The sequence below is a fragment of the Borostomias antarcticus genome (assembly GCF_949987555.1).
Source record: "Borostomias antarcticus genome assembly, chromosome: 7".
Classification (NCBI taxonomy): Eukaryota; Metazoa; Chordata; class Actinopteri; order Stomiiformes; family Stomiidae; genus Borostomias; species Borostomias antarcticus.
In genome coordinates, this window is record NC_140240.1 from 8,449,066 (window position 1) to 8,462,480 (window position 13,415).

The 13,415-nt window shown below is 42.9% G+C and overlaps 1 protein-coding gene across 1 annotated transcript; it reads left to right on the forward strand.

Moving 5' to 3' along the window:
- The first annotated feature begins 4,197 nt into the window (after positions 1-4,197).
- On the forward strand, positions 4,198-9,857 carry vamp3 (vesicle-associated membrane protein 3 (cellubrevin)). Its single transcript, XM_084440752.1, has 5 exons — positions 4,198-4,272; positions 6,253-6,331; positions 8,726-8,884; positions 9,563-9,614; positions 9,722-9,857. Coding segments are annotated over exons 1-5 (312 nt in total). The 5' UTR covers positions 4,198-4,270; the 3' UTR covers positions 9,742-9,857.
- Positions 9,858-13,415: the final 3,558 nt, after the last annotated feature.

The window sequence follows — 13,415 nt, forward strand, 5'->3', positions numbered from 1 at the left end:
GATTCTTCGAGAGCGACCAGGAAGGCGGACAAAAAGAAGACACGGCGAAGAGATGGGGTTCAACTTTTTACTGAAGATGTTGGATACGGAGACGAGGACGACCGGTTAAAGACAAAGACATTGCATCGACATGCAGAATCTATACAAGACCCGCTGTATTTTCTATGTATACAATGATTCACATCGGAATAGGAAAACATAAACCAAATGCAGTATCATTTCCATGTCGCACCTGCATGCAACGTTTTGCTCCTCCCTCCTCCACGGCTTTCTTGGCAGTCAGCAAATCATTTGCTTTACTCGATATGACATCACCACAAACCACTCTTGACCAGTCACCCAATCAAAAGGGGGAGGGGCTACACTTGAATGTAAGAGGGACATTAACAGGTATGGGGGTCGGGGTCCTAAGATAACGATGTCTTAATTTGTTACATGGACTTTCTCTGAAGTCGTTTCTGGGGTGGCGTTTCGCTAGCCCGCTGTGGCGTGTCTGTGTTTGTTCAAACCGATGCATGTGATTGAGCTGAGAGCTCCTGCATGCTTGCCAAACTGCTTTAGTGTTGTTTATTTTGTATTTATATGTGTGGTTGTGTCTCACTTGTCCTCATCAGCCTATCCCTACCCTGTATTTATAATGTAACATGTAAGGAAAGTAACTTTTATTTTTATTTTGTGTGCTTTTTTTAAACTTTAATTGTTTAGATATCTATTTATTTATTTAACTATTTATTGGTTTATTTATTTAAATTCAACTCAAGGATGTTCTAGCTTGGGTCTGTTTTCCCCCTCTTGTGTGGTAATATGTAACATGTTACGTTCATATGGTTAACTGTCTCTAGTAGTTTGTTTTTGCTTGAATCTCAGAGACCAATGGTTTTTGAGGAGAGTGTCACATACCATTGCCTTGACTTCTTATCGACTCTGAGAGGTCCCTATGCTTGCCCTGTACAGGACATGGGTCCCACCTGCCCCTAGACAGGGCGCTGGTCCCTATGTCAGCCCATATATAGGGCAGTCAAATCCATATTTTGGACTATTGCATATTCCTGTATATAAAGTGACGAGGTAGGGGGATATGAAGACCCTTAATCTTTTTCATAAGAGGACTGTATTTAAAATGATAAATTATTTTATTCCCATGATAATAGCTTATGACAGAGGCCCGGGGGATACAGGACAGGTGCATTGCTTGTAAATAATGTAGATATTGAAAACCGTCATGTGCATGAGAAATAAGACAAAGAAACAGCAAAAAGAGCATACAAACGTTAGTGGCTATGGACTGTGAAAGGCTTTTAACTAATTCACTTTAAGAGTGTCTATTATAAGTGTTACTGAAAAAATAACATTTTGTTAAAGCATGCCATTGAAAATCTAATGTTAGAAATATAAAGTGGGAAAGCAAATTTACCTGAAACAATTATCTTTCAAACAAAACATTTACACTTTGTGCTTTTGTTTCTGGGCTAGCAAAAATTAAATCTTTTTGCCAGTGGTGCCAATTTTATGAATGCTACTTTGCCTACAAGAAGTTTTAATGTCAGAAGAACTCATTATAACACTCAAAATATTCAAAGTATCAAGTATCCATAGATTTATCTAGTAACAACATGATGGAGAAGTAAGGTTATGTTCATATAGGTCTTGTATCTGAGCAGAGGGCTTTGCCCAGGGCAAGCGGATTACTGCTGTGAATGCTGATGGTTGTGTGACTGCAGTGACAGATCCATCCGGGGATGAGTGGGTGACATTCAGGAGGGTTGTGCCTCAGCGACATACTGATCACCACAGACGCAACACTCAGACCTTTCAGCTCAACATGTCTGGCCTCCAGCCAAAGCTTTTGATTCAAAAAAAAAAAAAAAGAATGTCTCCTTTATCATATCGTCTCCTCGTCGTGGTTCTGCCATTTCATGACCTGTGCTCCAAAATTCTGGACCGTTTTGTTTTAGAAAGTGCCTGTTCACATACAGAAAGTGCAAGCTAATATCAGGAGCTATCTTTGTCCGTGTAAGGGTTAGCAGATTATTTATTTTCCTAAATTGTGTGTTGAAGACGATGCTCAAGGCAAGTCTTAAACATTGTACAATAATCTACTTGACAAACTAATTTGTAAGTTATGTCTTTGTGGGGGTGGGGGAAATCAACTCTCTATCTCTGTTTAGGTTTAATTGATCCCTATAGATTAGTGTGGTCCTGGTGGCATGGATGAATGATTGATACCAGATCACGTTACATGTTGCAGTGAGGGAAACAGATTTCCTTTCAACACAAGGCCTATTTGTGTGCAATTGGGCACTGCATGGTCACATATTGATACATTGGGTCAGATATGTCTCAGGCTTGAGGAACATTGTGCAGTTGTGTGAGTCATCAAAAGACCTTTTGAATCTCAACTGCTTCATATGACGACACTCACTAAGGCCGATTCACTTCTCTGAGTTCATATTGGTTAGGTGCATATTTCTGCATGGACATGTTACTGACATGTTAATGACATGTTACCGACATCATACTGACATGTTTTGTCTCAATAATGTTCTTCCAACATTTTACATTTATGTGTATCCAGCAGGAGAGAACGTATCATAACACACACTCTGCACATGGGTTCATAAACTCGCTCTTTTCTCTTAAACACACACACACACTCACTCTCTCTCTCTCTCTCTCTCTCTCTCTCTCCCTCACTCTGTTCTTTAGTCTTAGGGACCAGTTAAAACTCTCCCCTAGATTTTCACTCAGGGTTCTAGAATAGAGTGGGGGTGAGGGGGTATGTGTGTGGGGGGAGGGGAGTGGTCCACTACTGTAATACAACTGGTTGTGTGCCGTGCGTGTGGTTGTGTGTGTATGACAGATGACACTGCAGGTTCCCCTAATGGTGACCACTCAAGGAGGTTCCAAAGGCCCCTTCTTGAGGGTGATCTGAGGGCCGATCTAAAAACATGATCTATGAACAGACTAGTGTACGTAAATGAGGTTCCATAAATCAGTAGGCAACCCTTGAATGCACTTCATCACTTTATCCTGGCATGGTCTCCGCTCCGCCTCCCCCATCCCTGCTGAAGTCACAGGGACACGTGGAGTACAATTGTTTTAGGGCATTTTCACTGGATTTCGCCCTCCATCTAAGACAAACATATACACACCCGACTCAAATAACACCTACAAAGCAATAAACATGTTCATTTTCTCAGAGATGATAGTGACTGTAGAAGTCAGTTTGTAGAGAAAACAAATTAAGTCACAAACAACTTCAACATCCTCTTAGGAAACATTTGATAGATGTACTCAGAGATGACCTCAGAACCAAGGGTTCGAGGTCCAACTAGGGATGAATGATACAATTCTAGGAGGCCTCCTTTTTAACAGGGCAATTGCCTGACATCACTTTGCATGTTACAGTAGTTTTAGACCCATGTAATTAAATTCTATGGCTGGACCTCTCCTCTCTCCCTGTGGCATCTCCTGCTTTGTTCCCGCCCCTTGCCTTTGTGTCAATTCTCTCTCTTTCTCTCCCCCTTCTCTCTTTCTTTCTTCCATCCCTTTTGTAGGTTCATTTGTTTTACAATTGTGCATGCACAAGCATCACTAAATTGTTAAAGATGTTTTAAATAAGAATATTCTGTTGCTGAGGCCATGCAAAGTGTTTTGAATTGCCCTACATGTGGAAAATGTCTTCTGAATGCTTTACATAATTTCTGCTGTAAAATGAAATCAGAATAAAAAGAAAATTTGCACTTTACATTAATTGTCCAACTATTTTTTTCTTAATTCATTTATGATTTGAGGGGGGAAAAAGTGCATGATAATCCTATACATTGCCTTTGGAGACTGGGTCACATGCTAATCTCGTGGTTCCCAATACCCCCTCTTCTTTTGAAAGAATAGGTGTAATACATTATTATTCAGTTTTATTCAGTGTAGTGTTTAGTCTACTTGAGTAGATAGTTCTCGATTACAGTAGCGTGTAGGCTACATAGGTGCTAAACCCGCTAGCATATTATTTTACTCTCTCCACTATAGGCTACATATTGATCATGTACACTTGAAAATATGCCTGTAAGAAAGATACTAATCAAGGGTTATCATTACGTGAAAATGTCATGATATTGAGAATTAAAAACGCCCCCGTTCCGTTTCGTGGTGGGCCCTATGCATAGAATGATGAGTGTACCTTTAAGCAGTGCAGAACTGTTACAGAGTGACACCACCATCGCATCGTTTTGGTTGAGGATTTGCTGAACCCGGGGTTTTGTATTTGATCATGTAAGTATTCATATGACACACATCCCTATCAAATGACTTGAAATTGCTTCGATTTTAGCCCGCTAACACCGACTTGATATAGTGCTACATGGAAAACTTCAGTTTGAAGTCAAAGGCAACAACATTACCATGATTACAACGCCCAAACTTCTGCTAATGCTAACTTGGCGTATTCTAGCAGCTGCATTCAACAAGTGCTAGCTAGTTAGCTTATTAGCATGGCCCGTGAACTAGATTGATAAGTTAGCTAGCAATACCTAGCTAGTGATTTAGCTAGTAGTCAACAAAAGATCGATAGACTAAAGTTAGCGAGCTAGCTTGGTGTAGTTTCAGACTTTGTTTTACACCATGTAGGTTTGTTGATTGTGTCTTCTTAACTGTTGGCTGCGGCACAATACCTAGCTAGCACTAGGTTACTTTGGGTAGCTTCGCTACTGGTCAGCTAAACACAATGACTAACGGTATTAGACGAAAGACAAACAAATCTGGACCATACTGTTATATACTGCTAGCTAGCAATAGCCCAAGATACCCCTTCGTGTTTGCAAAGATATCTAGCTTAATAACTAACCTTACAGTTAAGCTTACTGTAGTTAGCTAGTACGTCACCCGTATTTCCACTTCAAGCTTTGCCACAGCGAACTAGATTAGCCAGCTGAGCTATAGCTAGAATAAAACAGGGTATAAAGCTAGGGTAGAATTAGTAACACGTATTATTTAAAGTGAGTGACGGTCTATTACCCTGAAAGACATATTTAACAACCCTCATGTTCCACTGGTAGCCATCAGTGAAGCGAGTTAAACGTTTTGTTACATCTAGCCAGTTTTTGTCATTCACCCTCCGGGTTTACTAGAAGGCCTCGTCTCTCTGGTGAGAGATATTTTTTCAGCTGGTTATTGTTGTGTTCAAATCCATTTCGTGGGTCAATAAATACTGTACAGGGTCAGGGAGGTACAGAACAAAGAGAGGCCAAGTTTTGCACTCAACATTCTCTGTTCTTTTCAGTGGAGTTGTGTTTTTAATGTTTGAAATGAGTGAATCTGTACAGTGTGTGTCAGCTCAGTATGTGTTAAGTGCAGCTAAGTGGAACAGGAGCGGAACTCTGTTGAAGAATTGGAGGAAACACGTTCTGTGACCTGCCCTATCTGTATCCTCACCCAGCAATGTTCCACAGACTACACACACACACACACACACACAGACACAGACACACACACACACCAGGAATGCCACTAGCCCATCCCCTTTTCATTAAACACATATCAAACTTGAGATGAAAAGATACACACACACACACACACACACAAGAACCGGGGATGTGTGTTTCCCCTGTTTTGACATAGCAAAAAACAATGCTGCATTGTTATTAAGGGCCCCTTGCTTGCCTAGTGAGGTATTGGGGGAGTGCTGAGTTAACACTAGGCCAGAGCAGAGGCACTCAGCAGTAGAATGTCAAGAGGCTGCCAGCCAGTCCATACTGTATCACACCACCACACACTCTCACCCGCAATCTGCAGTTAGCCTACTTCATACGGACACTGTGTCGCGCACATACACACACACACACACACACACATCTAGAGGCTGTTGCCTATAGGGCTCTGGAAAGAGGGTATGCAACTTTTTTTAGGTGGGGGGTGGGATGATGAGGGTGTGTGTGCAAGTTGCACACCACACGGTTTCTATCCTCTTCTCTCTAGCCTACACTCAATGTGTGCTGAGTCAGTCACACCAAACATGCAGCCTGTAACACACTGATCTCACACACATACACTAACTCCCTCTCACTGTCCCTCCCCTCTCTCTGGCAATAGCCTCTTGGAAATTAAATACATCCCTTCCGAGGTAAATGCAGCCTCTCCATTTCTCCAGCAAGTGGCAGCAGTGAGCTGCTGAAACGAGTGAGCATAGAAAAAAGGCTGTTTCTCCAAAGAGCTCACTGGCTGTATGTGTGTGTGTGTGTGTGTGTCCTTCCCCAGGTCTGCTCCAGCTCCTGAAGGCTCTGGCCTGGCGCCAGGTAACCGTCGTCTGCAGCAGACGCAGGCCCAGGTGGACGAGGTATGCAAACAGCCCTGGGAGAGAACGTGCAGTACCCTCCGCTAGGGCTGCTCGATTAATCAGATTTTAATCTAGATTAAGATTTGGGCTGTCAACGATCATTAAAACAAAATAATCGCCATAAAACGATTTAGCACAAATCAAGCGCACCCTACACTGCAGAGCTATACTGTGCTTGACCCCTCCCCCACCCCCAAAACAAACACTTTAGTTCAAAGCGAGACGAGTTGTCAAGCGAGGCGTACACATGCTCCTCTCGAACAAAACACGACAAGAAGAAGATTATGGCAGCAGAAAGAGAGGTGGACAAGAGAGCTAAAACAACGTCAGTGGTGTGGAAACACTATGGGTTCGCGCACTTCGCGGAGACAGATTTGGACCAAGTTGACACGTTGTGTAAAATTTGCTACGCAGTCGTAGGTGCCCCTCAAAGCAGCCCTCTTCTCAGTCCCGGTGTCGCATTCCGCTCGCTCATGCCAGACAACAGTCCTTTGCCGGTCCATTCACTTTGCGACCTTTCGGTGTCGGCCTATTTAGGAGAGGCGCTCATATTTACAAGTGTCAGATAAATATGAAACTTCACTTACCTAAGCAAAAGGGTCTATTTTAACAAATGCTGGGTTTTGAAGCCTCGGCGCTACCATTAAATAACTTATTTAGACGCGTTCTGTCCTAGTGAAATTATTTTTCCGAGGTAGTCTTCTTCTGTGGTGCTGGCGGTGCTTTGAAGCTTCTTTATTTATCAGTTTTGGCACTTTTATTTATTTATTTATCAAGGTCAAGGTTCACTATTTGTCTCCCATGGGAGAAATGTATCTAATCCAAAGAACATTGTTAAAAAGAAAAGCCACTGTCAACATTTAATAAATTAATTATCAAAGTCAATGTATAATTTGATTTGTTAAGAAAATATTCAAACTTTTGATTAAAAAAATTCAATGAATAATAGTGTTAAATAATCGTGATCTCAATATCAATCAAAATAATCGTGATTATGATTTTTGCCATAATCGAGCAGCCCTACCCTCCGCCCTTAACCTTGCCCAAAAAGTTGATCCCTGTCAGTGTTAGCTAACGGCTAGCCCAGTTGCGTTTAACATTTAATGTGATGAATGTGAAGATGTGCCACATCTTTTTGTCAGAACCCTGAGCTTCACCTCAGGCATCTCCCTCTTTCGGAGCTCCCTGCATCTCTCTGTTCCTCCCAGACCCTAGTGTGCAGTCTCTCCTGACACAGCCGTGGTCCCTCATAGGCGGACCGCGGTTCAGATCCAGACGCCATCCTATCCGGACCCGGACCTATAACCAATAAACTATTGAGAATCATTAACGTTTCTATTTTAACCGGCGAAGCTTACGACACTGGTTTAGCAGGCCAGGAAACTCACAGACCATTGAATGCATAAATAATCTCAAGTGACGCCACTTAGCCAATCAATAGGTACATTCTCCCCTCCCTTACTCTCTCTAAAGCGCATTGTGTTGCCTCTGTGTATGAAAATGCGCTATACAAATAAGGTTTCATTTGATTTGATCAAATCTGTCAGTGTATTAGCAGTTGGAAAATAAATGAGTTGGAGGAAAGTACTTTCACATGCCGTGCTCTAAAAAAAAGAGAAGTAGACCGCAAAAACAGAGCTTTTAATTCTATCAGACACTTCTATGTTCATTCTTCCCACAGGCAGTTCATATCTCCCGAGACTGTGGCAATCATTAAAAGCGGCAATGTGAAGCACAGTAACGTTACAGCACATTTGATCAGGAATACTCCAGGAAACCTATCTGCACAATAAAGGTTTCTGAGATCCATCTTGATACAAAGATAGTAGATATTTGAGGGCACACACAAACTGCAGGGGGGCGCGGGGGGGGGGGGGGGGGGGGTCTGCTCCACGTTACCCCTCCTACGCAGAACCTTCACTCCTGTAGGTCAGAAAAACGATAGGCTGGCGGTGTCATTATGTAATCGTCGGTTATGTAAGAGCTGCATGGGCAGACACGCCCCCCCCCCCCCCCCGCGCCTCTCTGACTGTCTGAGGGGAGGAGCAGTAACTGGGTTTGTGGATCAATAGAACGTGTGTGTGTGTGTAGGTGTGTTTTGTAGTCAGGGATGTGTGTTCTTTGAGCTTGTGTGTGTGCAATTGTGGTGCGTTTGTTTTCCTTGTGGGCCTGGTTATGTAACACTTGAGTCTCATTTTATACTTCAGCTGGGCTGCCCTCACTCCATGTGCAGCTTGTATTAGAACACATACATAACACACAAACACCTTGTATTAGATGTGGTGGGCTCAGATGGTTTGGTTTCAAATGGTTTCCACATTCACTGTTCACTGAAAGCGCTCAAAAGATACTGTATGTTATCACCCAATCATGATTGTGTGTGTGTGTGTGTAGGTGGTGGATATCATGCGTGTGAACGTGGACAAGGTGCTGGAGCGTGATCAGAAGCTGTCAGAGCTAGACGACCGAGCGGACGCGCTGCAGGCCGGAGCTTCCCAGTTTGAGACCAGCGCCGCCAAGCTCAAGAGGAAGTACTGGTGGAAGAACTGCAAGGTGCTGTGTACACAACAGAGCTGCACAACACACACACACACACATGCACTCACACACACAACAGAGCTGCATAACACACACACACATGCACTCACACACACAACAGAGCTGCACAACACACTCAAACACACACACACAACAGAGCTGCACAACACACACACACACACACACACAACAGAGCTGCATAACACACACACGCATGCACTCACACACACAACAGAACTGCATAACACACACACGCACATACACACACAACAGAGCTGCATAACACAAACACACACACACACAACAGAGCTGCATAACACAAACACACACACACAACAGAGCTGCGTAACACACACACACAACAGAGCTGCATAACACACACACACACACAACAGAGCTGCATAACACACACATAACACACACGCACGCACTCGCACACACATGCACTCACACACGCAACAGAACTGCATAACATAACACCTTGTATTATAACACAACACATATCTTGTATTATAACACATATATAACACAGATGCCTTGTATAGTAACACTTACATAGCACGCAAACACCTTGTATTAGAACACATACATAACACACAAACACCTTGTATTATAGCACATACAGTACATAACACACAAATACCTTGTATTATAACTGCTAAAACAGTGTGTGTCATCTTATGTCCTAAATAGATGTGGGCCATCCTGATAGCTGTCATAGTCATCATCCTGATCATCATCATCAGTAAGTAGCTTCACTGGGACATACGTGTGCGTGTGTGTGTGTGCGTGTGTGTGTGGAATAGACTCCTCTGTTTGTTGTCAGTAATCTCCGGTTCTCCTCTTTCTCAGTCTGGTCCCAGCAGAAATAAAGCCGGCGCCATCGCAGCGGGAGCTGGAAGAGTGGAGCGAGGGATGAAGGAGAGGAGAGGAGCTGAATGTTTCAGAGGGGGGAGGGGGGGGGGTATGGTTTAACCTACTGAGCTCCACAGACCGCTCTCCACAGCAGAGGTCTTCACACCTGGTCCCAGAGATCCCTTGTTTGTGTGTGCGCGTGCGTATGCGTGTCTGTGTGTGTTTGTGTGTGTGTGTGTGTGCGTGTGTATGTATGTATGTGTGTGTGTGTGTGAGTTTGCATGTCCTTCTATGCCCACATTCATATATTCATAGATGCTGATTAATCAGCTGAATGTGGTGTGTGTGTGTGCATGCGTGTGTGTGTGTGAGAGAGAGTGTGAGTGTGTGTGAGTTTGTGTGCGCGCGCGTACATGCACGCTGTGGCCCTCCCGGGTGTGTTTAAGAACACTGCTCTAAACTCTCCTCAACTGTTATTATCCTTCATGTTGTTTTTATTAATAATAGCCAGGATTGAATTGCGCAAGGCAGAGTGAGACAAAGTGCCTTTGTGATATTTCTGTTGTTTTTTTTCCTGTTAGTCTCCACTGTATTGCTGATCTGATCTGCCATGACACACACACATACACACACACACACACAAACACACAAACAGTAGTTAGACCAAGAGACCAAACGTTGAATCCAGAACACTGTGATTCTATCTGTGTATGTCCTGTGTTCTTATGTTGGCAGTAGACAAGCTTGAGGTTGATCCTGAATAACTCCAATCCCAGGTCTCCATATGGGGGGGAGGGGAGGGGGGCTCAGTAATAACAATGTGCCATGACTAGTACACTTAGCCCTGGTATTAGGCCAGAACGACACTGCCACTGAAGAGGATAGGGGACTGGCCCTGTCTCTCTCTCGTTAGAAGTATTGTCTGAGAGTGTGCCCAAAACAGCAGAAGTATGTCAGAAAAGGTGATTTGAAAATGTCCTATTTTTCCGACAAGCCAAAACACAGCCATGCCTTAACGGAGCCACCGAACAGCCAAGCAAGCCACGGTGCCTTTGAATACTCTTACATGCAGACGACACGGCCAACACAGCTCACGCTGTTCATCCCAGACTACACCCCTGTCCAGGCACATATCCTGGTACACCAATCACCTTCAAGTCACTCACACATTGAATGCTCTAGACAACTATACACCCTGTTCCTTATTTGATGAATTTCATGCCAATAAATGGAGGCCTATAGTAGTGTTGCTTTAGTATCTTTATAGTGTGTAGTTGTTAGTAGTTTTTTTTGCTCATTAACTCATACGAATATCGCTGCTGCTGCTGCAGTGAAGTGCATCATGGGCTATGTAGTTTGGATAGGTGTCACACTAGCCTGCCTACAGTAGATGTGTCACGCCTGAAAGTGCTAAAAGACCATAGGTCTCTCCTGCTGTACTCCAGTGTCCCAAAGTCCCCACTGCCTTGGGGCCCCTTGCAGTTCTGATAGGACTGGATGGAAAGACACAATATTGGTGAACATTCCAACCTGCACAGCTGAAGGCGAGGAGGATCAATTATACCTTGTTTACTACTAGTCTTTTATGTACTACGGGGTCACAATGTCAGACAGTAGGGGCTGATGTGGATATGAACATCTGTGCCTATTTCACCCGATTGTTCAGATTGTGATTTTTTTTTTTTAAACAGCCTCTTGACATTTTGAAAAATGTATTTTCTCATACCATTACATTTCCCAGTGTGTAAAACTCATCGAAGACTCCCAGACTCTGCAAAACATGCCTTCTCCGTGTTGTGCTTTTCTGTGTGTATATTGGTGAAACAAGTGCAATTCTACTCTTTGGCCTTAAAATGTTGTGTCTCTTGCTTGAATAAAACAGATCTAACTTTTATTCACCAAACCCTGTGTGTGTGTCCGTCTTTGTGGTGTAGTACATGCAGGACGTGTTGAGAGCTGCTGGAGTGTCAAGCCTCATCCACATTCCGCAGGGCCACAATACAGTACAATGTAAGCTGTTTCACACACGCTGTCCTAAGTTGACCTCTAATGCCTATATACATCTGTAGAGATCGGTTGCACCTGAACAGCCAGGAAATTCTGGACTGACTACTGTTCTGCTGTGCCGTTTCCTTCCAAATCATCTCTCTGGGCACCTGCCCAAGAAAAAAAAACAAAGCTTGTCAGACTAGATGACATGATATTGAATATATGAGCTTCCTCCCTCAGACCACCAGGATGCTGAATGAAGAAATCCTGGACTAAACTCACAACAGCACTATACTTATGTTTATACTCGGTAGAATATACCTACATGTAGCCTACTTGGGATTATACATATCAAGAACTCTCTCTCGAGCTTCTTCCCTCAGACTATCAGGATGAATAAGACTGGACTAATGGCGCGTTCGTTTGTGGTTGGAGGTGTCAAGTCGCAAGTGGCAAAATACCTACCTCCGACCTGTGTGCATTCGAGCTATAGTGAAATCTATAAGCCGGCTGACGTGTGATTGACGTCAGCCGGCAACTTGGGGCTCAGATATCCGAATTTGCGAGGAAGTGCGAGTTCATGCGGCGTTTTATTTAATCATTCCTAGTAGCAAGTCGCAATTTATTGCCACCTGATACATCCATGCACCTGAGTGATTCTGTGAATTCGGTGCACTTTACGTCCCACAGATTTACCTCAAATATTTTAAAATAATGTAACCCAAATGCGTTTTAAAGGACAATTCTCGTTTTTGACAACCTGAACCTTATTTACGCCATATTATAAGACGTTTGACTCACCGAGATCACTTTGGTGTAGTTCGGAGGCATGTAGAAGCGCGAGCCAGTATATCCATGTAATGTCGGTGGTCGGGGCACTTAGAATGCAGCTTCTAAAAATCTATTTTCTGCCGCGAAACAGTTGTTTTCATCAATCTGTCTTCATGAATCGATAGTTGTGCTTACATAGAGCATAGGCCTGTGGTGGTATTTCACATGCCTCTGTAATATGATCTTTAGAAACGAAATAGCTTCCTCACTTGGTGCTGGAGCAACGATTGTTGCTGTGCCAGGAAGCTATTTTGTTTCGAAAGACGTTTCTAAAGATCATATTACAGAGGCATGTGAAATACCACCACAGGCCTATGCTCTATGTAAGCACAACTAGCGATTCATGAAGACAGATTGATGAAAACAACCGTTTCGAACTACACCAAAGTGATCTCGGTGAGTCAAACGTCTTATAATATGTCGTAAATAAGGTCCAGGTTGTCAAAAACGAGCATTGTCCTTTAAAGCAATAAATGGATAGATCCACGTGTCTTTAGATTATAACACACACACAAAATAAAATATGTTTTCAAATTTTTTATGGGTTGCTTAGGAATAGATGACAGCCAAATGTGCACGTCCCCACTGACCAAAGCTACTTTTTCATTGAATATAAAACGAATAAAAAATGCAATTAAACCCAATTTTTTTCTGCTAATATAATCACTTGGCTGTCTACTTTAACCAAAATAAAATAAATCAGAAAGAAATACATTAACTCTTTATGAAATAGCACTATTTAATCATGTCCCCCAGTTTAGTTCAACCCCATAACAGCATACCAATTTTTTCATACATTTTTGGATAATAATAAGAAATATTAGATAAATGTTTGTTGAACTGTATGTAGAATGTAGAGGACAACCAGAAA